Source organism: Sinocyclocheilus rhinocerous, unplaced genomic scaffold, assembly GCF_001515625.1.
Source record: "Sinocyclocheilus rhinocerous isolate Xijiao unplaced genomic scaffold, SAMN03320098_v1.1 scaffold2578, whole genome shotgun sequence".
Lineage (NCBI taxonomy): Eukaryota > Metazoa > Chordata > Actinopteri > Cypriniformes > Cyprinidae > Sinocyclocheilus > Sinocyclocheilus rhinocerous.
Window position 1 is genome coordinate 1078751 of NW_015643596.1, and position 25879 is coordinate 1104629.

Consider the following 25879-nt stretch of genomic DNA (forward strand, 5'->3'; position numbering starts at 1 on the left):
TGCCACTGTGTGGAAATAGTTGTATGAATTGTCGGCACTTTATCTATTGTAAAAAATGGTTAGAATTTACCATGTTTTCCTGCCAGTTGGCATTGAGAGTGACTGACACTTGATGGTCAGAAAAAAATTACTAAATAGATATGTGTAAAAAATATATAATAATAATAAAATAAAAAAATCCCTACTTTCTCTCTTTTCTATGTGCGTTCATAAATTGTATTAATTTGTAAGTGTCATATTTGGCAGTTAGCATTAAAGTTATATCACTAATAACAGTGGCATATGAGAAGTTACCATAGAAAAAAAATCTAAAATATGCCTTTTTCGAAGCTGCTGTATATAAAACACACAAGGTGGCTGAATTTGTATGCTGAAGCTTATAGGCGTTCATTATTTTCACTCAATTTAATTCGTTTTTTAGCACCCCCTCTGAACTAATGCGAAACTAAACGCAAACAGCGTTGTCGCGCAGCCTACCTCTCTCATTCGGCATTAATCCAATTAACTCGTGCTATTTCTCCATGTTGAGAGTTTGGTGTTGCACATTTTGCTAAGCATTCTTATCCTTTCCTCCGATAAACTGAAATAACAGGAGTGTGTCTATCTCACAAATGTAGAATCCGTCTCTGCAGTCATCTCAACCATCTAATTCCAGCAACAGAAGACAGACGAACTATTTTACCGGCGGAATTTTTTCTCTGGTGCTGTTTTGCGGTGTTGGTAAATTTGCCACTTAATTTAGAGTTAAAATATGTTGTTGTAACTTGCGTTACTGAGATTGTAACGAGTAATAATATTACCCAAATCGTATTAGTAATGCGTTATATTACTGCGTTACAGCAAAACGTAATATACTACTGTAATATTATTACTTTTGTAATGCATTACTCCCAACACTGGTAACCAAAGGTTAATGTAAGGACTAGCTACTTGTGCAACATCTCCCAAAATGGCCATCAATGCGTAAAACAATGAAAACATTCCTCCTGCGAGACATGGTGGGCGTTTTTCTGGTTTTTAATTCAACAGGTTGTCCTTCACAAGGGAAATGCATGTGGGATATGATATCCTAAAACTGTATTGAATGTCTTCTCACAGTTAAAGGGCCGTTCACAAAAATGATAGCTAGCCTTAGTGTTCGGGCGACAGTTGCCTTGTCCAAATACCCACACTTGTGGTCTTTGCACTTGACCACTTGACTACTTATATGACGTATTTCCTGTATTTGGCCCAAGTGTTCAAGTGAGCATGAAGACCACAAGTGTGTGTACAACTTTTCATTACCTGATGGGACACACTTATAGTGTTGTAAAAACGCAAATTGTTTACAGAGTTTTATTATTATTTTCAATACTTTGCATTTTAAAATCAACTTCTAAATGTCTGTTCAATAGTCCCTATAACATGACAATTTTAATTTGTGGTGCTTCTAATTAAGTGATAGGCAAAAAGTCTCACGATTTATTTCCAGAACATGATGCATGATGGGATACACTAACCCTAGTGTGGGTTTAGTGTGCGTTAAGGACACTGCGCTTTGGTATTTTTAAGACCGGGGACAGTCTTGCGCACTTACTACTTGTCGCGTGCACGCGCTCTCAAGTGGCCAAGACCACAAGTGTGGGTATTTGGACAAGGGGATCATTCTGATTATTATAAGCACGTGCTACATTCATGTCGTCTGCCACTTTAAATGCTCGAGCTCTTTAATGGCCCTGTCCCAAATGGCACAGTTCACATGCATTTGCGGTCTTGCAGACTTACAATGGCCACCGTAGACCTTTATGGTCATTTTAGCTATCAGAAGGGTGCTCGTGAGCGCCCCCGTTGCGGCCGCTATGCATACTCGATGCGCACTTCTGCCGAAGTCTGCACAAAAGTGTGGACTCAGAGGAAGACCGCAGGGGGGTTTAGGGTGCGATTTGGGACAGGGCCAATGTCAGGTGGATTCTGATTGGCTGTCAAATGTTTTATCGCTCAACACCTGGAAAAGTGATTCCAACCATATCGTCGCTTTGTCATTATAATAGTTGTCATGTGGACCACACTATCCTCTATGGAGCCCCTAAAGAAAAAAAATGAACACACAATTCTTGGGAAAATGGTTTGCGAGCCGAATGCTAAGTTCCTTAGGGGAAAGCAAAACCTGTGCAAGTTAAACAAAGTTTCTTGGGAAACCGCAAAGGTTTTGCGAGCAAACGCAAAGTTTTTCTGGGGAACAAAAGTTTTGTGAGCGAACACAATGTTTCTAGAGAAAAAAAGCTAAATTTCTTGAAGAAACGCAAAGGTTTTACAAGAAAACACAAACTTTCTCAGGAACTTGGTTGGAATGCAAAACTGTTGCCCAATAATGCATTGAAAAACATTGAAATATATTTTTCCCTCCCATCTCATATTTTGTCCATCACCATTTCCCTTTATGGTTATTTTTCTTAAAACTTCATGGTTATTAGTGCTTGGTGTGAACGGCCCTTTAGAAGCGTTCATAAAGCCATAACATGAGGACTTTGTAGCCCGACCAAGTTTCATCAAAATCCAGGGATTATGATCTCATCTTAAAACTGCTTATTTCCATAAGAAAATTAATGCAAGCTAAGAAAACAAACGTCAGACAAAATCTGTATGTTGCAAATGTATAAAAGGATTGGAGATGGTTTTTCACAGTGTTCGTAGTTTGGACTGGACAGTCTCTTTAGATACAGCATGAGATATTAGACGTGAGAGACCTCTATTTGGCAACACTAACTGTAAATTAAACAAGAGGAAGGTACGAATGTTTGTTCTGGTCGGGTTATATCTGAGAAAAAGAGAGTCAGTGGGGTGCTAAAACTTAGTGGGGAATGTTTTTGAATAGCATTCCCATCTTAAGGGGACAGTTCAAGTGAACAGCTCTTTTGCATGTGCAGCAACATTTAGACATTTTAAGTGTTATTTTAAAAGTATTTAAACCTTAGCTTTAATTCATAAATCATTACTTTGTTTCCAGTCATTTTATAGATTTGTACATTTTTGTAAGAAAATGTGAGTGATACTTTGCCAGTCATGATGTTCTGGTGTTTCCTATGAGGTTGCCAGGCTGTCTTAATGGCTTTTAATATGTTTCTATGTGGTTTCTAGGGAAGGTAGATGGTTGCATGGGTGTTCTGGGGTTGCTTACAAGTTCAAAAGCGACAACTATAACATTCAGGCCTATATGGCTCTTTCAATATAAGTCTATAGGATTTTTGGCCTGGTTTATTGTCCACTAGGCGAAGAAGTCAAAAGTCCAATTAGTTAGAAAAATAACAGTTTCTTCTCAAAAAGCGAATGATTTGAGATATTCATGTGTGTAGCACAAACAGTGCGGCCACGAACCTTAAATATAAGCAATATAAATAATATAAGCAATATAATCACTAATGATGATCAATCTCAGTGCAGTTTTCTAAATGTTCTGGTTAAAATGAATAATCAGGGTCAAAAACAGCAATTTTAAGACTACTTTTTAAGTCTTTAAAAGTATTTTTCTGACAGTCAGCTCTTGAGGTCATAGCCTCACAGTGGCTGAACAACTGAAGCACAGTTTGTACTGTGGTTGGAGCTTGTGCTGAGGTTAGCAACTCGAGGTTAACGCCAAGTATGTCTTCATTATCACTGTCTTCAAGATGTAACCCGTATACATAGGAAGGTTACACAGCCGTATTGTGGGTCAATCTGTGTTCCGGAATAGCCTACATGCTGATATGAGTAGCCTATGCAAACCTCTGCTTCCTGTGGAATGACACAAGATTTATGCATCATGTCTTTACAAATTTTAAGAAAAGCCAATGCCAATGAAAAGATTTACATTTGATGTTTTCATTGTGTTGAGGTGGAAAACACACACACACACACACACACGTTTCACAAGAATGGAGCCAGAGCTCAGAGAGGGCAGTGGATATTCAAGGTCATTTTGAATTAAAAATAGACCACTCTTGTAAATATGTAGGCATGCATGCTTATCTATATAGGCTAGACTGATGTGTGCATGCGTATTACATTAAATTATCTATGGTGGGGTTTGTATTATTGAAGCAAGGCAAGAATCACTATTACTACTGCGTATACTTGAGATTATTAATAAATAAATAAAAACTCATAACGGCAAAAACACGCGCTGAATTTGATTGCTCTAATGGCTTTCCGCGTGTGATATTTAATAAAAGAAGGCTGTGACGTTTCGCAGTTTGAACTCCGCTTGTGCTTGTTAACGCTGTTTCGCGGGCTTTTTTCCCTCGTGAAAATAAGCCGAGCTGTGTGATTTTGCGCAGCAGGAGCGTTTTTTATATATATATATATATCGGGCCGCCATTGTTTTCTCACAAGGAATTCTCGCACATTATGAGCTGGGTTTGTAGCTCTATCAGGGAAATCTTGGAGTTGAGGGAAAACCCGGAGTGAAATTGACCCTTCGCTAAAACCCGCCCCCTAGTTGCTACGTCCGACAAGCCACACATGTTCTCTCACAGTGATAAATACATCGCAGCGCAAAGAGGAAGACAAGACAGAGCAGGTTACTTTTGGTATGAAACATAGTCTTAACTTTAAAATTGGGTCATTTTTGTTTGAACTCCGCTTGTGCTTGTTCACGCTGTTTCGCGGGCTTTTTTCCCTCGTGAAAATAAGCCGAGCTGTGTGATTTTGCGCAGCAGGAGCGTTTTATATATATATATATATATCGGGCCGCCATTGTTTTCTCACAAGGCATTCTCGCACATTATGAGCTGGGTTTGTAGCTCTATCAGGGAAATCTTGGAGTTGAGGGAAAACCCGGAGTGAAATTGACCCTTCGCTAAAACCCGCCCCCTAGTTGCTACGTCCGACAAGCCACACATGTTCTCTCACAGTGATAAATACATCGCAGCGCAAAGAGGAAGACAAGACAGAGCAGGTTACTTTTGGTATGAAACATAGTCTTAACTTTAAAATTGGGTCATTTTTTTAAAGAAATTCAAACAATAAATAGCGTTTTGTGGCTCTTTAATGTGTCGTGACAGATCGCTGTAGCGCCTCAGCACGTGAACCGATCAGGTCGCCGTGATTTTGCCAAGTAAGACATGTTCCTGGATCAACATCTTTTGTTGATCCTGGATCAACATAACTGTCCAAAAATATAGACTTAACCCAATCCCTACCCCTAAACCTAACCCTACCCATAATTTATTCCTAAAAACAGTGTGAAATGATAGCTGATTAACAAGGGTGTAGAAGCACCTAACCCTGATTGTAAGCCTAAAACAGATATTTCCTGAAAAGTTATCCCTCAATTCTGATTGGTTGATAGGAATGTTGTTCCAGGATCAACAAGGATGTTGATCCAGGAACATGTTGTACTTGGTAAAATCACAGTCACTGAACCGATCATCTCTTCATCTTTACTAGTTATGGCACGAAATAAACATGAATGAACATCAGAAGATATCTTGTTTCAACCGCGGAAAGACGTCAATACACACCATTTTCAAGTTTAAGTCCACCGACATTAATCTACTCTCCTGTCTGGTTTGTTTGAGAAAGGAACAAAACGGATTTATGATTGGTCAGATCACCTGTCAATCAAGCTCCTGATGATTACATAATGTGCGGTCATATTTATTACAGTTCAGCAAATTTTCACGGCGAAATTCAGTCATTTCAATAGGAATCCACACAACTGTAAGTTAAGATTTCCCCACGCAGATTTTGCATCGGGTTCAATTGGTCATGCGAATTTGCTGTGTTAAAAAGAAAGCTACTTCGTTTGAAAGTGTGTGAGACCCTAAATTTTGCAGAAATTTCGATAACAGCTAATCGGCTTTAGTCAACTCTGTGTCACTCTGCTCAAATCATGCACAGAAATTTAGTCTACTTTATGCATTACTTGACAAACACACCATGATTTAAGTTAGCAGATATTTTTATTTATTTATAATTGAAAATATTTTAATTACATTTTTGTTTAAAAATTAATTTTATTCCATTAATTTACTACTTTTCTATGCATAGCATCTGTGTATATGAGTGTTGCTACTGTAACAAGAGCATTTTTATAAGTATTTCTTATATGTTGTATGCATGCTTATGGCCAAATGACAGTCATGCTGATATTCAGACCGACAGCAGCATCTTTTTGTTGCCATACTTACATGACATAGTCCAAGCTTTGATCAACTAAAACTAATTACAAAACAGTACAGTACATGGTATTTTATTGCATAGCACTCAGCCTATCTGAAGTTCAAAAGCAACATTTTGGGGAGTCAGCATAAAACAGTCTGTTAGTGATGAAAAGAATACTCATCTGACCTGCACTGATAAACTTGCCAGCCAAATGAAACATTCCTCATGTTATTGACTGCTTTTCTTGGAAGAGATCATCTACCATTTAATACACAGACGGACCTGTGAGGCAGCTGTGTGCAGTTTTAGTGCTGTTTGTGTGTATCTGTAATGTACTAGCATCGAAAGAAATGCAAATACATATAAGGGAAACAATAAAAACACAACAGATCTCTAAGAAAAGACAAAGCACTGGGGACGTTGTAAAAAAGCTGCTGATCTGCTATATCGGCAAAGGATGCGCCGCAAGAACACAGAGACCCTGGGTCAAAGCCATCTGCTGAACCAGGGGGTTCATCTCCATAAATATTCTGTTTTTCTTTAAACGGCAATCAAACAAACAAGCGGGAGTGGAGGCGTTTAGAGCCGCTATGCTCTAGAGATGTTCTGTGTCCACACAGAAGCAGGAAATACCAGTGTCTTTAAGTGATTAAAAAAGACAGGACTCTGCACAAATCTTTGTTGCTGTTCTTTTTTCACAGGAGGGTTGCATAAGCAAGGGCTTTTTGGGGCCCTCGGGTTAGAATGTGTCACATTCTTGCACAAACTCTTCATAAGAAAGCTTTTAAAATAATGGTGGTTTCACAAGCTGTATAAACTATCGATCTTTCTCGTCCTTGGAGGGGTTTTGTGCTAAATGTCACCACAGTGGTTCATTCCCCTCGTCTAAGCAAACAGAGTACAAAAAAAAAAAACACTGCAACTGTCAGGGACCACCACAATGGCCAACAAAAAACAAGCAAATAATGATATTGTGATTCACTTTAATGGTGCTTTAGAGGAAAATTAACTTGAAAAAATCTGCATGTGGTTGCTAGGGCATTGCTAGGTGGTTGCTAAGGATTTGACATACTGCTACGTGGTTGATAAGCAGTTCTGGGCGGTTTCTGGTTTGAAACAAAAGTGCACTTTCTATTATAATAGACCTTAATCAGGTTGCGCCATATTTAATTTTTGACAGAACTGAAAACTGTGAGGAAAAGAAGTACAGTGCATTCAACGGATTGTACTTTAACCATATACTCGGAAACGTCTTTCCTGAAAAGATAAAGCTTCACTAGACAAAACCTCCTTTAAACAGTTTTGAAAGTTGTGAATTGTAAAAATGATGTGACCTAGGATTTTTTTGTCCGTGTTAAATTCAATATAGCGTCTAAACTGATTTAAAAGTTCTATTTTGCTGGATTTTTAACACCCATTTTCAACAAACTACATTTTGAGGTATCATTTATATCTGTAGTACAAAAATGGCGGCCAGTGTTAGGGGTTTGTTCATCTTAATTTCACTAATTAGGAAAGAAACATATGAATCCTCAAATAGTAATCCACAGATCCAAAAAAATAAAAACACAAAAAAACATGAAGACCTTTTCAGATCTTAAGACTACGACCGTCCTTATGAAAATTAACCATGGTTTTACTACAAATAAAACCAAATGGTTTTTGTAGTTAAACCATATAACCACAAATTAACCATGGTTGCTATACTAACCATAGTTTAACCATAGTATTTGTAGTAAAACTGTGGTTATACAAATGGTAATCAATCCACCAAAAAAAAATCATTCCAGCCTAATGGAGGGTTGACTATTTTCTCTGTAACGAAAAGTCAAAGGCAAATTTGAAATATGTTGTAAAATGTTTGTAAATAAAAATGATTCGCTTGTCCTAACCAGACACAATTGAGAAAAACGATGACACATTTTGTCAGTCTAGCCTTGCGTGCGAATATGCCTACTTCCCTATTATAGAGCTTAGTCAGGGTAGCCCCATATTAAATTTTCGACAGGAATGAAAATGAGACGGGTTAGAGTCGTCTAGCGTGACTGAAAAACAGAATGTGAAAAGAGTAATATAAGTGAAATTCCCAAAGTATTCATTAAACAGTAGGCGAAATGTACCAGGATGACCTACTATTTCCACTGAGATTGCGAAGTGTGCATCTGATGGACATTTTACTATCCCATCAGGCCATGGTAGTAAAGAAACCCAACTGATGCTGGATATCACATATCAATGACAAGTATGTTCCTCGTCAAATGTCACAGTATGCAATTTTGGTCGCACTTGGGTACCACTGGCCATTGCAAAATTTCACTGGTCCAAAATTAGACTTTACATAAATGTACATTAAGTGTCAAATATGCTCTGATCGGTTGGGATTTAGTCGATTTGAACAAGTTACTTGTGCAAAATTTGTCCGGTTGTGTCATGTCTGATTTGGGCATGGTGTTAATTCACAAATTGAATGTTTTATGTAGTCAGTGTGCTCAGAAATACAATAACTTGATTTGGTATATGACTAGTTTTACTCACCCATCACATTGATGTTAAAAATCTCTGTCTCGTAGCCCAGATAGTTGGTGACGTTGACCTGGTATAGGCCTGTGTCGTTGGGTGTGAGGTTGATCAGTAGGAATACACCATCAAGAGAGTAGACATTTTTCTCACTATCCAGCTTACTGAGGACCACCGCAGGTGGAGGGAAGCTCACGGAGCGACAACAGATGGTGATATTCTGCCCCTCCTGAACATCCGTGGATGGAAAGATCTCCACTGTCATATTCCTGGGTGGTGCTGGGATAAGAGAGGCATAATAATTGTCAGTTGCCTAGACAGGATCCACTTAATAAGAGCAAAAACACTGTACAGTAGAAGCTAAATTTATCCATTTCGATGAAAAGGAGAGCAAGGCAAAATGGAGAGCAAGGCACTCCAAATTTTTTAATTTATTTAAAATAACTGTTGATATTTCAAACACTACAACATGTTGATACTGTGGCCACTGATTGATTTTGACTGGATGTAATTAGTAACTTACCTTTAATGGTAATCTCCACACTATCATTGTGGCTTCCATACATGTTAGAAGTTTCACAAATATAGATGCCAGAGTCATCCAACTCGACTGAAAGGATGGTAAACAATGTTTCAAGCCCATCATTGGCCATTAGCTCTGTTTGTATGCCGTCCTCCACCCTGCTCAGCACTGTACGCCCCACTGGAAAGCTGTCGGAAAGGCAAGAAATGCTTACGGATTCTCCTTCCTTTAACTCTGTCAGTGGGCTCACAGTAATCCTGGTCACTCTCGGGGGATCTGTAAAAGGAGCACAATGTTAACAAAAGCCAAGACAAAATCATATTTGAAAGGAACAAATAAACAACCAACCCTGACTTACAGTGAATGGACAATGTAGTAGATGCTGTCTTTACTGATTGAGCAGCTGGCACACCATGCATTTCCAGCAAAACTTTGCAGGTGATGTGTTTGTCTTGGTCTTCAGTGTCTACGTAGTAAGAATACACTGAAGTCAGATTTGTTGTACCACTTGAAAATGATCCAGTTTCCGAATGCATTTCTCTCTCTCCATCCATCCACAGGATTTGGAAAAGGTTGGCCGGGAAAACTTCCTGAACAGTGCAGGTCAATTTCATTATCTCTCCCACCAGAGAAGGTCCAGAGTTTTTTACGACAGGACTTGGAAATGCTGAAAAGAGAAGAAAATGGAATTTCTAAGCATTTTCAAGGATACACACCAACTAATAAATACAACGAGATTAAGGAGAACCTTGAATGAGGACAGCTGGTCATCATTCTGACAGAGTCAATATGTAGCACAACACGTAATGTGAACAAAGCAATACTCCCTCACACATTCTAAGAGTTGATGTCCGCTGAGAGACTTCCTAATGCTTTATTTCCTGCATCAAATCAATGTCAAAGAGAGCTATTTTTAAAAAAGGGATTTCAAGAGACTGAATTACTGTTCACAGATGACTCACGTTTAAACAGTTGGTTAATTGCAACTCACACTCTGAGAAGTTAAAGGGAAAGAAAGGAACTGTTTCCTTGACAGTAAGAGTCTCTTATTAAATGTTGCTGTTTGAGCATCCCAACTATCCAAATACGGCAATATTGGCTCAATGAGTTTTGCGAATCAGTCTTGCAATTCCATCTGGTGATGCCAGTGATGTAGAAATTACACATTTCACCTTGAGATGTTGAAAACTTGATTATACATTCTCCATTCATCAACCAGTTATCTACTTAGTATAATGCTAGAGGACCTTTTCCCCACACAAGCAATTTTTTACGTAAACTCGAGACTGGATAGTAAACCTTTCGAGATACTTACAAAACACCTTCACTTCTGTTAGTTTGGACTTCTTGATTGAGCCACATGTGACCTCACAAAGGTAAGTTCCCTCGTCTTCCAACTCTACTAGATCGAAAAACAGCTGGGACTGGAAGCCATCTGTCTTAAGCCGCCTGAGGATCGGCATATTTGAAAGATTCTTCCAGGAGAACTCGGGTTGAGGGCAACCTGAAGCCTGACAGGAGAGGACCAGGCTGGAGCCTCTCTCCGACATGACCTCACCGTCCGGTTGTAGCGCCACTTCTAGCAAATGAGCTGTGAGAAGAAAAAAAAAAAAAAGAGAAAATTTGACTTGGTGCCTCAAACTGAATTTGCGGATCATTGAACTTCAGGCTTATATTTAAAACGAGGAACCATAATATCAGTGTTACTCATCACTCTCAGAGTATCTTTAGGAGATAACAGACTACAACTGATTCCGCCTTTCTATTTTACACACCATTACAACCCACACTGTAACTGCACTCAACAGACCAATCTTTACAATATCCACTATTACCAGACGTTCAAGGTCTTACCTTCAACAGTTAGATTGAGAGTGGTCTCCTGCCTGCCATACTCATTGAAAGCCTCACACACAAACATGCCAGAGTCACCCAGCTTGACGGAGAGGAGGGCAACTGATGTTTCAGCCCCTTCACTAGACATTAGCTCTGTTTTTACACCATTCACCCTCCTGCTGAGCACCACGTGTGTCACTGGAACTCCGCTGGACTTGCAGGAAAAGCTCACAGAGTCTCCTTCCTTCAGAATGGATTGTGGACTTGCTACAATGAGAGTATCCATAGGAGGTGCTGCCAAAAAATTTAAAAACCTAATTACTTGGGAACAAAGCAATGTTTCGAAATTAGAAATTTTTAAGTTTTCTGGCGGTTTTGCATGTATGTATTCTCCCAGAAAGTGGGAGAGAGGTGGGCAGGATCTGGAAAGGACAACAAGTCCGGGAGTGCTACCAACTAGGCTATTAGCTCTGCCCGAAATGAGACATTTAAAGAATTAAATGAACCACTAACCTTGAACGACTACTGAAACGCTGGCCCTTTGGCTTCCAAAGTCATTTCTAACATCACACTGGTAAGTACCAGCATCTGATAAGGACACGTTATGTACGAGGAGATCATGATGTTTTCCCATTTCCACAGACTGGCCACCTGGTATAAGAGCCGTCCATGTAAACGCAGGCTTTGGCTTGCCCTCGGCCTCACAGGTCAAAGTTAAACTGGATCCCAGTGGGACAACAGTCACTCCAGATACTTTAACGTTATGCGGTGCAGCTGTGAAAGCAATGGGGAAACGAATGATCATTTGGGGTCATCTTCTTCAGAGAGGATGTACAATTCCCACATCCATTTTGGGTTTAATTTAAAAATAGTTGATGTGAATATATGTAAGTGTAGCTTACAGAGAACTGTCATGTGTGCAGACGTCTCCTTGGTCATCTCATCAGGTGGTATACCATACACATCGAGTGATGCTCTGCATGTTATCGCCTTCCCATCATCCTCACTTGAAGGCGTGAATATGTAATGAACTGAAAATGCATCTCTCTCAGGTTCTCCCTCATCAGTCTGAAGAACTTTGTCTTCATAGAGCCACTGCACTTTAAGGAACTCTGAAGGGTGTATAGAAGACACTTCACAGCCCAAGACATTTTCCTCGCCCAGTTTCAAGCTATCATATCCGGATATAACTGGGTTTCTTGGAAAAGCTGAAATGGATTCCAAGATTTAAATATGAGTCGACAAGAAAAAAACTAACTATAAAATAAATGTAGATATTTATTTTTTCCCCGTGATTCATATGTAGCATTCAAAAATAAATAAAAACATAGAGACCGGGGCAAGATGTCACATATTTCAATAGATATAAGGTTTTGGACCTTATAAGTCCAATTACACAAATTGGCCAAAACAATGTTTACCTTTTAAATTTTTGCTTTCACATGAATTAATTTGAGTCATAATTGCTTTAAATCCATTAAATAGTCTATAAAGTAAATCAGTGTTAAACATACCTCGAGAAATATTTACTGAAGTAAAAAGTGTGACAACTTACCCCGGTCTTCACCAACAGTGCATTATGAAGCCTGCTGAAGTTTTAATAAAATCGAAAACATAAAAGGAACTCACAATAAACTTTAATCTTTGTTGTCGCCTGTTTTGTCTCCTTTTCACAGGTTGCTTTGCACACTATGGTGTTTTCGTGATTCTTCATCACGTTGTCAAAGACCAGCACAGATTCTCTGTCCTGTGAATCAATAGCAGCGAATATCGGTCTGTCTTCTAATGAGGTCCAAACAAACTTCACCTTCTCTGGGCAAGATGATACGCTGCAAGTCAACTCTCTCCTGTCGCCCACTTTGAACAGAACTTCAGACGGCAGGTCCAGTACATGGGAAACAACTATTCAAGAGAACATTGCCCATTAGTTCATCATTAACTCCTCAGTAAATCTTTTTTTAAAATGATGGTTTAAAATAATTATGCAGTTATGAGTAATATGTAATTAAATCATAAAAGTGTTGTATCTTTTTTTATAGAGAATTTAGTTTTAATGCTCACAACATTAAAGTAGTTCAAAAATTACATTATTATAATTTCTGTGCATCATTAACTAAAAAGGCACATCCATGAAGCAACTAAAGAGGAAACTTAAAAATGTACAATTATGTAAATACAAATATATCAAATAAGTTGCATATGCGGTTATGGGAGCCTTGTATTGTCAAATCAATTTTCAGAAAATGGAGGTAGATGAATAAAAATGGTAATACTATTTTATGATTAAAAAAAAATACATAATTATACTAAAAAAATTAATTACATTTAAAAAACGAAAAATAAAAAAACTAATAAAAAGTCATTATTATTTTGATTTAGTTTTTATTTTTATATTTTCATCTTGGTTTTATTTAAAGTTTTAGTAATTTTGTTGTGCGCTTTTGTCATTTTTAGTCGTTTTTATTTAAATGTCTATTTCGTTTTTATTTCTGTTTTAGTTATTTTAGTTCAAATTCAACTAAGTTAAAATTAAAAACGTTGCTTTGGTAACTAGCTAAAATATTTATTTGAAATCAATTTTATTTTAGTTAACAATTATTTCAAGTAAGAGAAAATTTTTTTTAATGGTTTTATTTTAGGTTAGTTTAAGTTAACTATATTAACCCTGCTTAAAGCTGCAGTGCCTAAAAGAAGAGCAGATGGTAAGACTGTGTTCAAATATTCAGGTTACTCAGCATACGTCGTTAAAATCCTGACATTTAGCTTTAACTTACCTGCAACTGGTAGAAGCAAAGTCAACAGTAAAGCTGAATTCATGCTGTCCACTTATGAAGAACTTTTAAAGAGCTCCAAGAGAGTAAAACGGAGTTAATGTGCTTTCTTTCATTCAGCCCTGGATCTGATTTATAGGAGAAGGGGGAGGGATCGTAACCCACCTCCTCAGCACTCCATATAAGCCATGTAGGAATTCCCCAGCCCTAAATGCTTTGTGTTCTCCGTCCCTCCACAGGCTCCCTCTGCTGTCCTGAAGGGGTTCTTCTCAATTACAGGAAATTACTTTGTGTGCACTTTAAAGGTAATATTTCCATTATGAACTGCCAGTGACTGATTGATTGCATACAACAAACTTGGGCAGATCATTGGTTTTTCCCAGAAAAGCTGAATCTACAAGCAGCAGCTCAAATCATGGCGGTGGAGGCTGTGGTAATTTATTTAACTGATTTATTTTAATGACTTCTTAGAAGTATAGCATATGTAATTAAAATGACAAAATTATTGTATTATGTTTTATAACAAAGTTTTATGATGCTGTTTTCCACTTAATGCATTTATACCATTTTAACTCAACAAATCAGTTTAATCTTTCAGATTATTTGCACAGATGCTTCCTCGGTTTTTAACAATTGAGCCGAAGCATTATGTAAGCGAGAGTTTAAGAGTGGATATGACTGGATGGAACTTTTTATCACTATGTCAGTGTTTCCAACAGGGTTCAAAAATCCCGTTCTCTCCACTGAACTTTACTACATCACTGATGTTCTTGCACAGATTAAAATGTATAATATTGTGATTGCTTGATGAAAAGAAAAGAACAAAACAAGAGATTTCGGCAATTTAAATGGAGCTGAAAATCTCACCAGTATGCGGTGTACAAAAAACCCCCCAAAACAATAAAACACACTTTACACAATAGACTAAAAAATTATGTTAATATTAATACTTTTACTAAATAAACAAAGGTATTAAATTATATATTATCTTAATGGTGTATAAATATATTAAATATATTAATATAATTGACATTTAAACAAGCTGTTAAATAAAAAGCACTATTAAATATTTGATACAAATGACTAATACACTATGAATATTAATTCCAAATAAAATCTATTAATATAACCACCTTTTAAACATGCTGTTAAATAAAAAGCACTATTAAATAAAAAATATTAAGCATTTTGTATAATATTAATATAATTGACATTTTTAAATGTAGTCTCTTAAAATAAAACGCACTATTAAATATTAAGCATTTTATATAACAATATTAATATACTTTATGAATACTAATTCAAAAATAAAATAGGAATTTTATTGACAATAAACATGCTCTTAAATTGAAATGCACTATTAAATAAGCATTTTATATAATAATAATAATACACTTAATGAATGTTATTTCAAAAGAATATAGATTACTGTCTATAATTGACTTTTTAGAAAAGTTTAAATACGCTGCTAAATAAAAAAAATTAAGGATTTTATAATACTATTATTAATATACTATGAATATTAATTCAAATATAATTATTTGATTATTAATATATTTGAAACACTTTAAAAGAACGCTTAAATTAATTTGATATAAAAGTAATATTAAATCATAATATTCATTTTAGATAAAAACCTATATAAAAAAATAAAGATGAGAAACAACACAAGCTGGGATTTTTCTGATTTATTTGAACATTCACAAACATTTCTCACTTAAAAATTGGCAGCGTAGCCTTCACAGTTGTGCAAAAAAACACTTCACACTTTTGTACTTTCACAAAAAATATTACAAAAACTTTACAAAACACTGTAAAACACATGCAGCTCATCGTGACTGAAAAAAATCACCAGCAGATTGTAGAAGCATCTTGGACAGGCACGAGCGAAATTTGGCCACAGTACTAGTCGTAAGGTTTCGCAGGTCTAGCTCAGTTCGTCTCACTCAGAAATGCCCTGCGGCTGTTTTGTCTGGGGAAGATATGAGAAATGGTATTGATGGTGATGGGTTCGACTCCAACCGTGGATCCCCGCAAGAAGTCTCCTCTCATCACAGACCTGAAGGACTTCCGAAACTCCTCGTTCTTCCAGGTGTACAGAAAGGGATTGGACACGAATATAGTACAGAACACAATCCACGCTGACGTCCAAAGCGCCACGGACACCGGGATGAAGAGTCCCGCGACAAGAACCCAAAAAATCGGCTCGGTTGTAAGAATAAAAATAAAGCACACTGCGAGAACGTAAAAACCGAGTCGCTTGTCCTTTCTGGGGAACGAATAAGGAAGGTTGTTCACGATTTGGAAATTCAAAATACTGACTCTTTTCACACTTATTTGCACTCGGCGGAAGATTTTAAAGTAGCAGTACACCACAACCAAAGTCTGTCCGATGATAGTAAACGCCAGTGTACCAGCAGCAAACCGACTGGACAAAACAGACAGCGATGTTCCCTTGGCGAACGACGCGTCTTCGGCGTCCCGGCACCTCTCGGGCGGGTACCGAAAGGACGTGATCCACGGGAACAAGGAGCCCAAGGAGATGAGCCACGATCCTGCGATCATCCATTCTGTGTTTCTCTTCTGATAAAGGCTTTGATACACAGCAGGGGTTTTGGTGATCAAAACATACCTGTTGACGGCAATAAGCGAGTGGGAGAGCAGCGACACGGTGATTCCCAGAAACAGCAGCGCTTCTTTGAACGCCTGGTAGCCAATCACCAAAAAAGTCCCAGTGGAGGTGGCCGCTGCTTCGTGGGGCATCCAGAAAGCACAAACCAGCAGATCCGCCACGCAGCCGTTCACGATAAACGCATTACTGGCTGTGCGGAGCTTCTTGAACGTCACCACCAAATAGATCACCAGGAGGTTGAGGACGGTTCCCACAACGCACATGAAGGAGTAGACGGTGGCGAGGGAGATGCGCGAGCCGCGTCCCAGAGCACACGCAGACAGCGGCACATCTGTGTCGTTTGGCATGATGGGAGATGTGCGGATAATGTCATCTCATCTTATCCCATCTCACATTGTGTGAGGAACGTGTGCGTGAGAGAGCGCAGCTCCCTTTGGCGATGCTGCAGTGGAGAATCGAGGTTTATATGTGTGTGTGCTTGCACATGTGTGTGTGTGTGTGAATACGAGAGGCGTGAGATCAACAGGAGCCCACGCTGCATTCTCACGTGTTGTTCATTATTCTCAGGGAGCGCAATCACCATGAAGGCAAGTAATTATTCATAATGGACTGAGCCTGTGATAATCAATAGGGCATCATATAATGGGCTCCCCATTGAGAACCTTTAGAAACAAGAGGAAGGGAGTCGGATGTATTCGGAATAGAGTCAATGTGAATCTACTACTGATTTGATCTTTAATAACATTAGTTTGCTTAAAGGAATTGAATGTGGTTTCAAACCTGTAGGACTTTCATTCTTCTGTGGAATTCAAAGGAGATGTTTTGCAGAATGTTCACGCTGCTCTGTTTCATACAATGAAAGTGAATGAGGACTGGGGCTGTGCAGCTGATAGAGAAAAACATATATATATTTTTTTGAGTCCGACTCAGTTGGATTTATAATTGCTTTTGGTACACTGAAAAAGAACCAGAACAAAAAGATGCTGTATCATTTTAAATCACTAAAAATAATTGGCTCGTTCACTGGGGAATTGGACTACCACTGGTGGTGTTATGCTTTTGATGCGATTCATTCGTTGGGAATCGGACTACACTGACTGTGTTTCTGATTCAGTAAAAAGAACAGGCTCATAAGACTCATTCATTCGAGAATCAGATTACCACCAAGTCATGCGACTCATTTGTCGAGAATCGGACTGCACTGACCGCGTTGTATGTTTCTGATTTCACTAAAAATAACTAACTCATAGCGTAATTTGTTTGAGAATCGGACTACCACTGGTCATGCAGTGTGTTTTTGATTAACTAAAAGTAACCGAGTTGTAGGCAATAGTACTGCTTCATAGGAATCGTTTGTGCATTCGAGAACCAGACGACACTGGTCAAGTTGTATGATGTTGATTTACTAAAAAAAAAAAAAAAAAAAAAAAAACACAAATAAGTAAACAAATGAATCATTTTCCTCACAATGATGTGGCATGACACGGATTACAAAAATAGCTCTTTCATTTGCTTCCAAAGAAAACGCTTCATTACTCCACCTGGCATCGTGATGATGTGGTGTTAGCGGCGGTCTGCTGGGAATAAAGGTGTTCATTGTCCCAGGATCTCTCAAAGGTCGCAGAGGATGACAAATACACACACATACAAATGCACACACACACACACACACACACAGAGTCTCTCACTCACACTCCAGCTTGATATTACCTGTGAAAAGCTGCCATGTCGGAGTGAACTGTCACCTACATCTTGGATACCCTGGGGGTAAGCAGACATACATCAGATTTTCATTTTTGGGTGAACTATCCCTTTAAAAGAACCGATTCATAGTCATTTATTCGTTTAGGAATCAAACTACACTGATCGCGTTTTATGTTTTGACACACTAAAAACATCTTAAAGGTCATTTGTTCGTGAAAATTAGGGTATTCGGGCTGTAGATTAAATCGACTGAGTGCATAATAATGCACAGTGTTGCATCGGCGGAAGAGAGCACTTTCAAGCTTTTTCGTTTGTGTGTATTTTCTAAATCCGTTTCTCAAGAGCTCCAATCATGTATAGTATAGAAATAACAACCATGACAGTTTTGTCAAGCTGCCTTTCCGGAACCATTTCAAAGATACTTGAGCACTATTATTATACCGAGTGCAGCAGCCTTGAAACCTGCTATTTGCTTTGAGTTGATTATCGAGTTTAATGTGCATTCAAAGACAGACATTATACCATCATCATAAGCTGAATGAAAGGGCTCGGGAAAACACGAGGCCACGGTTTCAATTAAATATTACACCTACGACAGCTATAATGTTCAAGTACCATAACTGAACTAAAGGCCAATTACATCTCTAAGATTGAGTGATTTCTTTAGTAGAACATTCTGGGACTACAAAACCGTTTTCAGAAAATGGGTAACGTTAGAAGAGAAAATCCACGACACAGATACAAGCATCTAATTGTGAAGAAATTAAAGTGGCATTTTGAAATACTTCCCGAATTCATGGCTGTGAACAGTCACTCGACTAGCAGCCATTTTCACAGCTGTCTCCAAACGCCCACGGCCCGCACACGGCCCGACGCCTGCTGCCAGATAGACTCAAAATGAGACTTCAGTTCACAAATGTGTGACGATTTTTGCAGTTCACACTTTGTTGGTTTTCAGGGAGAGTTGGCATTATAGTATAGTTGGCACTTAATTTACTTTTGTGGAGCCGTTAAGAAAAAGGGTATTTTAAACAACCTGCACAGCACTTACTTGCCTATTGTAGACTAATTGGAAATCTGCACTTAAGAGTAATTATGAAAGAAAATGAACAAACTAAAGCAAAATTAGTCTTTTATTTGCCCTGGTCTTTGAAATAGTGTTTACATTGTAAAAGAATAATGTACAACCCACTACTTGGAATTTTAATGTCCATTCAGTATGTCTGTGAAAAGCAAACACAGCTCTAACATTGTTAGATTTTCTTTACACACTGCTCCAAAAATATATATTTATATTTTTTTTATAAGCAATAGATTAGTTTACATCATGTATATGTCAAAGAGGTAGAATACTTCAAATAAGATTCTCCCACAACATATATATATATATATACACACATAATTCATAACACCATCTGGAATGTACAGAGTGCTACAAGACTAATAGATGCAGAAAAGTCAATCATCGAGATATAATTGCATAAATTTGCACTGGGGTATTTGTTCAAAGAGAAACGCATAGGTTAGTTTAACCCCAAAATGAAAATTGTCATCATTTACTCAACTAATATCAACCTGTATGACTGACTTTTCTCTGTGGAACACAAAAGATGATATTCGGAGGAATGTTCACGCTGCTCTTTTCCATTCAATAAAAATAAGGCTGCTGAGATCCAAACGTGCACCATATAAGTACTTTCTGCTATTTTTAGAAGAAATACGATACCGGAGTTTACCAAATATGTACAATAGCTAGGGCTGTCGCAGTGAGGGAATTTCCCTTGCGGTAATTTTGAGTGGCTCAATAGCGCGGTATGCGGTATTATCGCCATATATATATATATATATACACACACACACACACGTAATGAAACATGCTGTTGAAATCATTTTAACTTTGAGCGCCACTTTAGAAGGCTCAGCTGACCAGCTATGCGTCGATGCTAAGACAGAGATTTCGCTTTCCATGAACATGACAACCAATTTTCACAAATATATATGACTCGGCCTGGAGGACAGGCGCAAGTAATCGCACACGCTCAGTCGATCTCTCTCTCTCATTCACTGTCTCTTTAGGCTTGCAAATCTACGGAGCCTCTGTTCAAATCAGCATGGTACACATTATGTTATCATTACTAACTTGTTTAATATTCAGTCCACATGCATGAAGTGTAAAACGAGAAGGGCATAACCTTATGAAAAAATAAAACACGCAAAAATCGCGGTTGCTGCGGTTCTTGCATTCCTCTGCGGTTTGCTCGTCAATAGCGCGGTATTGCGATATTGCGGTTATCGCGACAGCCCTAACGGTAGCTTTGTGTGATGAACAAAATGAAATGTACATTGCAATTTGCAGAATGCTTCCTTTCTACTGTAACTCTACGATTTCATTTAAATACATTCAATTGTTTTTTTATGACATTTTGCGCCAGATTTGACATCATGATCGTAAACTTATTTTTTCTTGCACATCTCGACACTGACGTCAAATCTGGAGCAACACGTTTTGACAAGCAATTTTTGATTTTAATTAAATTTGAGAAATTTAAATTATTTTTGTGCAAATTATTATTGTTTTTTTAACCTGTATAATTGCGCAAAGATATTTTATTTACCACAGAATTGACAACTTGCGGTACTTTTATGGTGCTTTCATCATCAACCTCAACAATCCCAGTCATTAAAAAGAGCTCTGTGAATCGCGCAAAATCTTATTTTATAATTCAGGGAAGAAATAAGGTCAAGTACGGAATGACTTGAGGCTGAATGTATTGTCATTTTTGCATGAAGTAAATAATCCAAAGGTTTTAGTTTATATCCTGCTGGTCACCTTTAAGAACACTGTACGATAAATTATTTGCGCTTGATTGTAAACATCCTAAAATAACTGAATTTGAGAGACAACCACTGGAACAACCCATTCAGATTAGTTTGTACATTCATTATGTGCACTAACATAAAAGGTTTTGTTATGCATATCATCGTCTACACACTCTTCTATTTTACTAGAGTTTGCGATTAATTACATTTATATTCGTTATCGTTAATGTATATTTTAAGCAGTTTGAGCTATTTTATGCAAAAACCATGCATGTTAAAACCAACAGCCAAAAGCTTGTAACTCACTTGTACATTCGGAGATGTTATATTTCAGACTGCTGGTGAAATGGACACTCCTGAAAAGTGAAGTGTCGATGGTTGTGTTTTCAACAGCCCTTGATGCTCTTGAAACACCTGCAACCTCAGATCTGTATTAGTTTAATAATAACGCACATTATGATGTCACAATGGCAGGGGAAAAAGTCCATCCTGTTACTCATACTGAACAAACAAAGCCCTTCAATTTCACGAGAAAAATAATTTTGCTTACAAATTGATTGTAGTCTCATTAGCCGTCCCCCGTTGCGTAGAGACAAACCCCCCTTAGACCCCCAAATGAAGAAAACATATACTCTTTATGGCTTTCGTGGGCCGAAAATCCCTTTGAAGATGACACGTAGCTGTCGAACCATTTTGCACCTTTCAAATATAGCCCTCGTACTTGATATGTTACTCAGTAAATACACTCAGGAGACAAAAACGTGATATTTACGTCAGAACAAATTCCCTAATCGAAAGATACACAAATATTAACAAACCTTGTCGTCGAGCATAAGAACTGTAGATAAAATAGGACAAAAATAGTACAAAATTCATTATCTAAAAATATTTAACTATGTATATTCATAATGGAGATCTTCTCTTAAAAGAAAACAACAAAAAAAAACAAGAAAAGACGTTTTGAAAGGACGACCAAGGCAAGTTCGTGTCGTTTAACAGCATGCAGCAGATTCCAGATCAGCCCTGTCATAGCAGGACGTATCAGACCATGAGGCTTGACAGTTCAGTCTCAAAACATTTCCTTTCGGCTTCGTTCCCCTTTTACGACAAGAAGTCAGCAAATAAGTGGTCACAGTTACCGGGTCGGGACCAGGCCAGCAGCACAGGACGGGGGTTAGCGGAAGGTCGCGGCTTTAGTACTGAACATACTCAGACTGAAGGGACTGCAAAAGAGGGGGAAAAAACAGAAGATGAAATGATTACGATGCTGAACGTAATTACAGAAAATTACATGGCAGAGGGTAGTTAAATAATAGTCTAAAAAGCCAACCTGAGACATTACTATTACAACCCTCTCTGATGTAAATGAGGGTGAGATGAGAAAAGTCAAAGTTTAGGGGGGAAATAAATTTGCATTAAATGTGTGTGTGTGTACTATTGTACAGAAAAAAAGTCACTTAGGTTAGAAGACAGGTGTAGAACATGCATAGCTGAATGCTAATTATTCATAATTGCGCCACAGCAGGGGGGAACGAAAAAAATAATGTGTACAGCAGACAAATGGGAAGCAACAGAAAGCATTTTGTTCTATTTTGTGTTGACCGTTTAGAAACGTTTGATCAACGATCAAGATTAGCATACTTTGCGTTGTTTGAACATGCAATAAGAATATCTTGACGAATGTGTGAATTTCCACTTGATTGTAAACATCCTAAAAACCGATGATTTTATAATGAGAAATGTGCAAAAATTACCGAATTTTAGTAAGTACAACCATCGCTAAATCAGCCGTTTCACATTAGTTCGTACATTCATTATACAAAAGGTTTTGTTATTAACATCATTGCCTACCCAAAGCAGAAGACAAACAAAGCAACAGAAAGCACTGTTTTATTTTGCCGTCCGGTTACAAACATTTGATCAATGTTCTAGTAACAGCGAATTCGCATTCATTCAAAATATTGAACTGCGCATACAGCTACTTAACACTGTTTGAACTTCTGATAGGAATATTTTGTCGAATGTTTGCAAACAGTTTACAAACGTTTTAACAACGTTCTAATAACACAAAATCACATTCATTCAAAATCGTAAAATGTTGCGCATACGGCTACTTAACGTTGTTTAAACTTCTCATAGGAATATCTTGATGAATGTGTACATTTCAGCTTGGTTGCAAACATCCTAAAATCTGATGATTTTGCAATGAAAAATCTGTACAAAAATAACCGAATTTGAGTATGCAACTCTCGCTAAAGCAACCTTTTCAGATTAGTTTGTAAATTCATTATGAGCACTAACATAAAGGGTTTTGTTATTCATATCATCACCTACACATAAAACACCTAACAAAGCAACAGAAAGCACTTTTTTTGTGTCGTCCACTTACAAACGTTTGATCAACGTTCTAACAACATAGAACTGCATTCATTCAAAATTGTAAAACGTTGCGCATAGAGCTACTTAACGCTGTTTGAACATCTGATTGGAATATCTAGGCAAACATCAGGAATATCACAGGAAGCCCCATAGGATTCCACCGAATTGGAATGTCAGTTGTTCACAAGTTCTGCACGATCTACAGATGTTCGTTTGTTAAATATCATTTAATTTATTAAACTAATTTGATCATGCTTTCAGCTACCTGAAAATATAGTTCAAGCCGCTCCATTTAACACATTATACCATGTTTAAAATCATTCCATAGAATTCTGCAGAATTCTGAAGTGCAGAACATTCTGAAAAAGTGGTTCATTTTTAGTTGCGTTAAAAGTCCAACAGCATGACAATGTTGAGAAATCAGAAGCTTTATGCTAATTTATTACGACCTAAAGTTGCAATTTTTAGCAGCAAGAAACTGATGACATCTTGACTGTAATGACAGTAAAGAAGATGGCTACAAACGGCATGAACGCCCTTTGAGGATGAACGTTTAACAGAACGCAGCGCTGCTGTCAGAGCAAGATGGAAAGTGATATTCATCATCACTGCAGTGAAACCTTGAGTCACTACTGCTACATGTGTAGGCGTTGTGATGTTCTGAACAAAGACAGCACACTACACTCCAGAACGGGGATGATATGAGCCAATCGTCAACCACATAAACAGAAGAAAGTCTAGAAAGCCTAGAAAGATGTGAAATCACATGATTAACAGTGCAGTACAATGGCATATGCATAAAAAAATCCCTGACTCACAATGGACAAAAGGCACCAACAGGAAATTGTAAGCGGGGCTACCAAACTCCCTCCAACGGGACAACTTCCAAGAGGTGTGGAGATGGTCCAAGAACAACAGATCACAAAATTCAAGCACATGACCTTTCTGTCCGGCCTGAGCGCTCTCAGGTCACACGATACCACAATGCTTTTTCACTGCATCGGTCAAGCGTTTCTAATAACCCTAGACCTGTTCGACATCTTACTTTTTCAATCATAGCTCTAATAAAAGGTGTGATTATATTAAAATAAAAACAGGCAGAGTCAAGGACTCAGATTTTAATGATTCACAGAAAACACATGGAGGAATTTAACGTTTATGGATGTGGAATAACAAACACAACTGTTGAACCGAACTTCAAGAAAACATATGGTTTCTGGCAACAGTTTAAACAAAATGTGAATCAGTTCTTGTTTAACAACCCTAAGGGTTTGAAGTTTCAAGGTGAAGATGACAGGAAGTACAGAACTACTTGAAGCGAGGGACAATTTGTTTGATGGATTCAAACAAATACTGAATATTGTATCATTTTTTTGCCACGGACACCACTCCCTTTGCATCAAACAGCAGCATTGAGATGTCATTAGTACTTGTTAGTAGACATGTTACTGCCAAACCAGACTAAAGCTGTCAGCCTGCCACCATATTCCACTATATTAGCTAAGTTTTAAAGCCTACGTATGAATCCCTGCTCTGCCTTTTTAATATTTGTTTATTTAGTATTAATTTTTTTATTTCCTCGGAGCATCAGCGTGGGATGCACTCACAGAGTTAAAGGGCGACGGATTAGCTCCAAATGAAAAAATTAGTCTCATCCTGACCACTCGATTAAAGCTCACTTGACAATGGTAATTAGGTAAATATTAGATCATCTGAGTAAGAGCTTTGTGAGAACACACTAGAGACAGACGCTACACAGATTGAGACGGCTGTAGAAGTGAGTGACGTGCACGTGAGTGTGTAATTGGTAAAAACTGAGGACATGCAACATGCTCAAGATAAGCGTTTAACAGAATGTTAGGAAAGTTTGAACAAAAAAAAAAGACTGTAAAGGAGCATGTGTTAGATCAGGGTGAGGTAGGAAGGAGTTTGAAAAAAAAAAAAAAGGTTTCTCCTAGAAAAATGTACCATGGTAAACAGTTTCCACTAAAACACCATTGTTATGACTATAAAACATAATAAATATTTAAGGAATATTGTTTGAGCAGATCAAGATCAAGATTCCAGATTTGGAAATATAATAGGGATGCACCGAAATGAAAATTCTGGACTGAAACGGAAACCGAAAATTCTGGATGCACTTGGCCGAAAACCGAAACTGAAACCGAAAATTCTTTGTAATGATTATTTATTATTTTATTAAATAATACAAAGTAATTTTGTAAGACTTTTTAAATTTAACTTAATTTAAATTATACTGAATTAAAAAAACACAAGCCAATAAAATAACCACACTTTTACTGAAAGTAACACAATAAAACTGGACAGAATTTATATTAATATTGGTAACACTTTACAATAAGGTTAATTAGTTAACATTAGTTAACTACATTAGTTAACAAACTAAGAATGAACAATAGTTCTTCAGCATTTACTAATCTTAGTTCATGTTAATTTCAACATTTACTAATGCGTTATTAAAATCAACAGTTGTGCTTGTTAACAGTTAATGCACTCTTATGATGCGATTAAAATTTTTCCTTTCTCTTTGGAGTGTTACAAGCTCTTGGTGCATAA

At 37.6% G+C, this 25879-nt stretch overlaps 3 protein-coding genes across 3 annotated transcripts in view; all 3 read right to left on the reverse strand.

Moving 5' to 3' along the window:
- Positions 1-7882: 7882 nt before the first annotated feature.
- LOC107757455 (vascular cell adhesion protein 1) lies at positions 7883-14041 on the reverse strand. The gene is made up of 10 exons (XM_016574930.1): positions 13771-14041; positions 12626-12898; positions 11899-12204; positions 11510-11770; positions 11015-11290; positions 10476-10751; positions 9519-9827; positions 9161-9436; positions 8656-8916; positions 7883-7935 (listed from the first exon to the last, which is right to left on the reverse strand). The coding sequence occupies exons 1-10, from the start codon at positions 13811-13813 to the stop codon at positions 7883-7885; spliced, it is 2334 nt and encodes a 777-aa protein (XP_016430416.1). The 5' UTR covers positions 13814-14041.
- A 1534-nt stretch (positions 14042-15575) lies between these two features.
- On the reverse strand, positions 15576-17167 carry gpr88 (G protein-coupled receptor 88). Its single transcript, XM_016574980.1, has one exon. The coding sequence runs from the start codon at positions 16744-16746 to the stop codon at positions 15700-15702; it is 1047 nt and encodes a 348-aa protein (XP_016430466.1). The 5' UTR covers positions 16747-17167; the 3' UTR covers positions 15576-15699.
- Positions 17168-20419: 3252 nt separating this feature from the next.
- Positions 20420-25879, reverse strand: part of LOC107757456 (dual specificity protein phosphatase CDC14A-like) — an 11566-nt gene continuing 6106 nt past the window's right edge. Inside the window, exon 3 of the mRNA XM_016574931.1 lies at positions 20420-22146. Within this exon, the coding sequence (XP_016430417.1) occupies positions 22117-22146 (30 nt within the window). The 3' untranslated portion in view covers positions 20420-22116. The remainder of the gene's footprint in view (positions 22147-25879) is intronic.

Excerpts from the sequence above, each read along its gene's own strand:
- gpr88 (XM_016574980.1), bottom strand. The coding sequence starts at position 16,746 with ATGCCAAACGACACAGATGTGCCGCTGTCTGCGTGTGCTCTGGGACGC.
- LOC107757455 (XM_016574930.1), bottom strand. The coding sequence starts at position 13,813 with ATGAATTCAGCTTTACTGTTGACTTTGCTTCTACCAGTTGCAG. Across the intron at positions 12,205-12,625 it reads AACAAAGATTAAAGTTTATT|CTTTTCCAAGAAACCCAGTT; the intron begins GTGAGTTCCTTT and ends AATCCATTTCAG. Across the intron at positions 9,828-10,475 it reads AACAGAAGTGAAGGTGTTTT|CATTTCCAAGTCCTGTCGTA; the intron begins GTAAGTATCTCG and ends TTCTCTTTTCAG.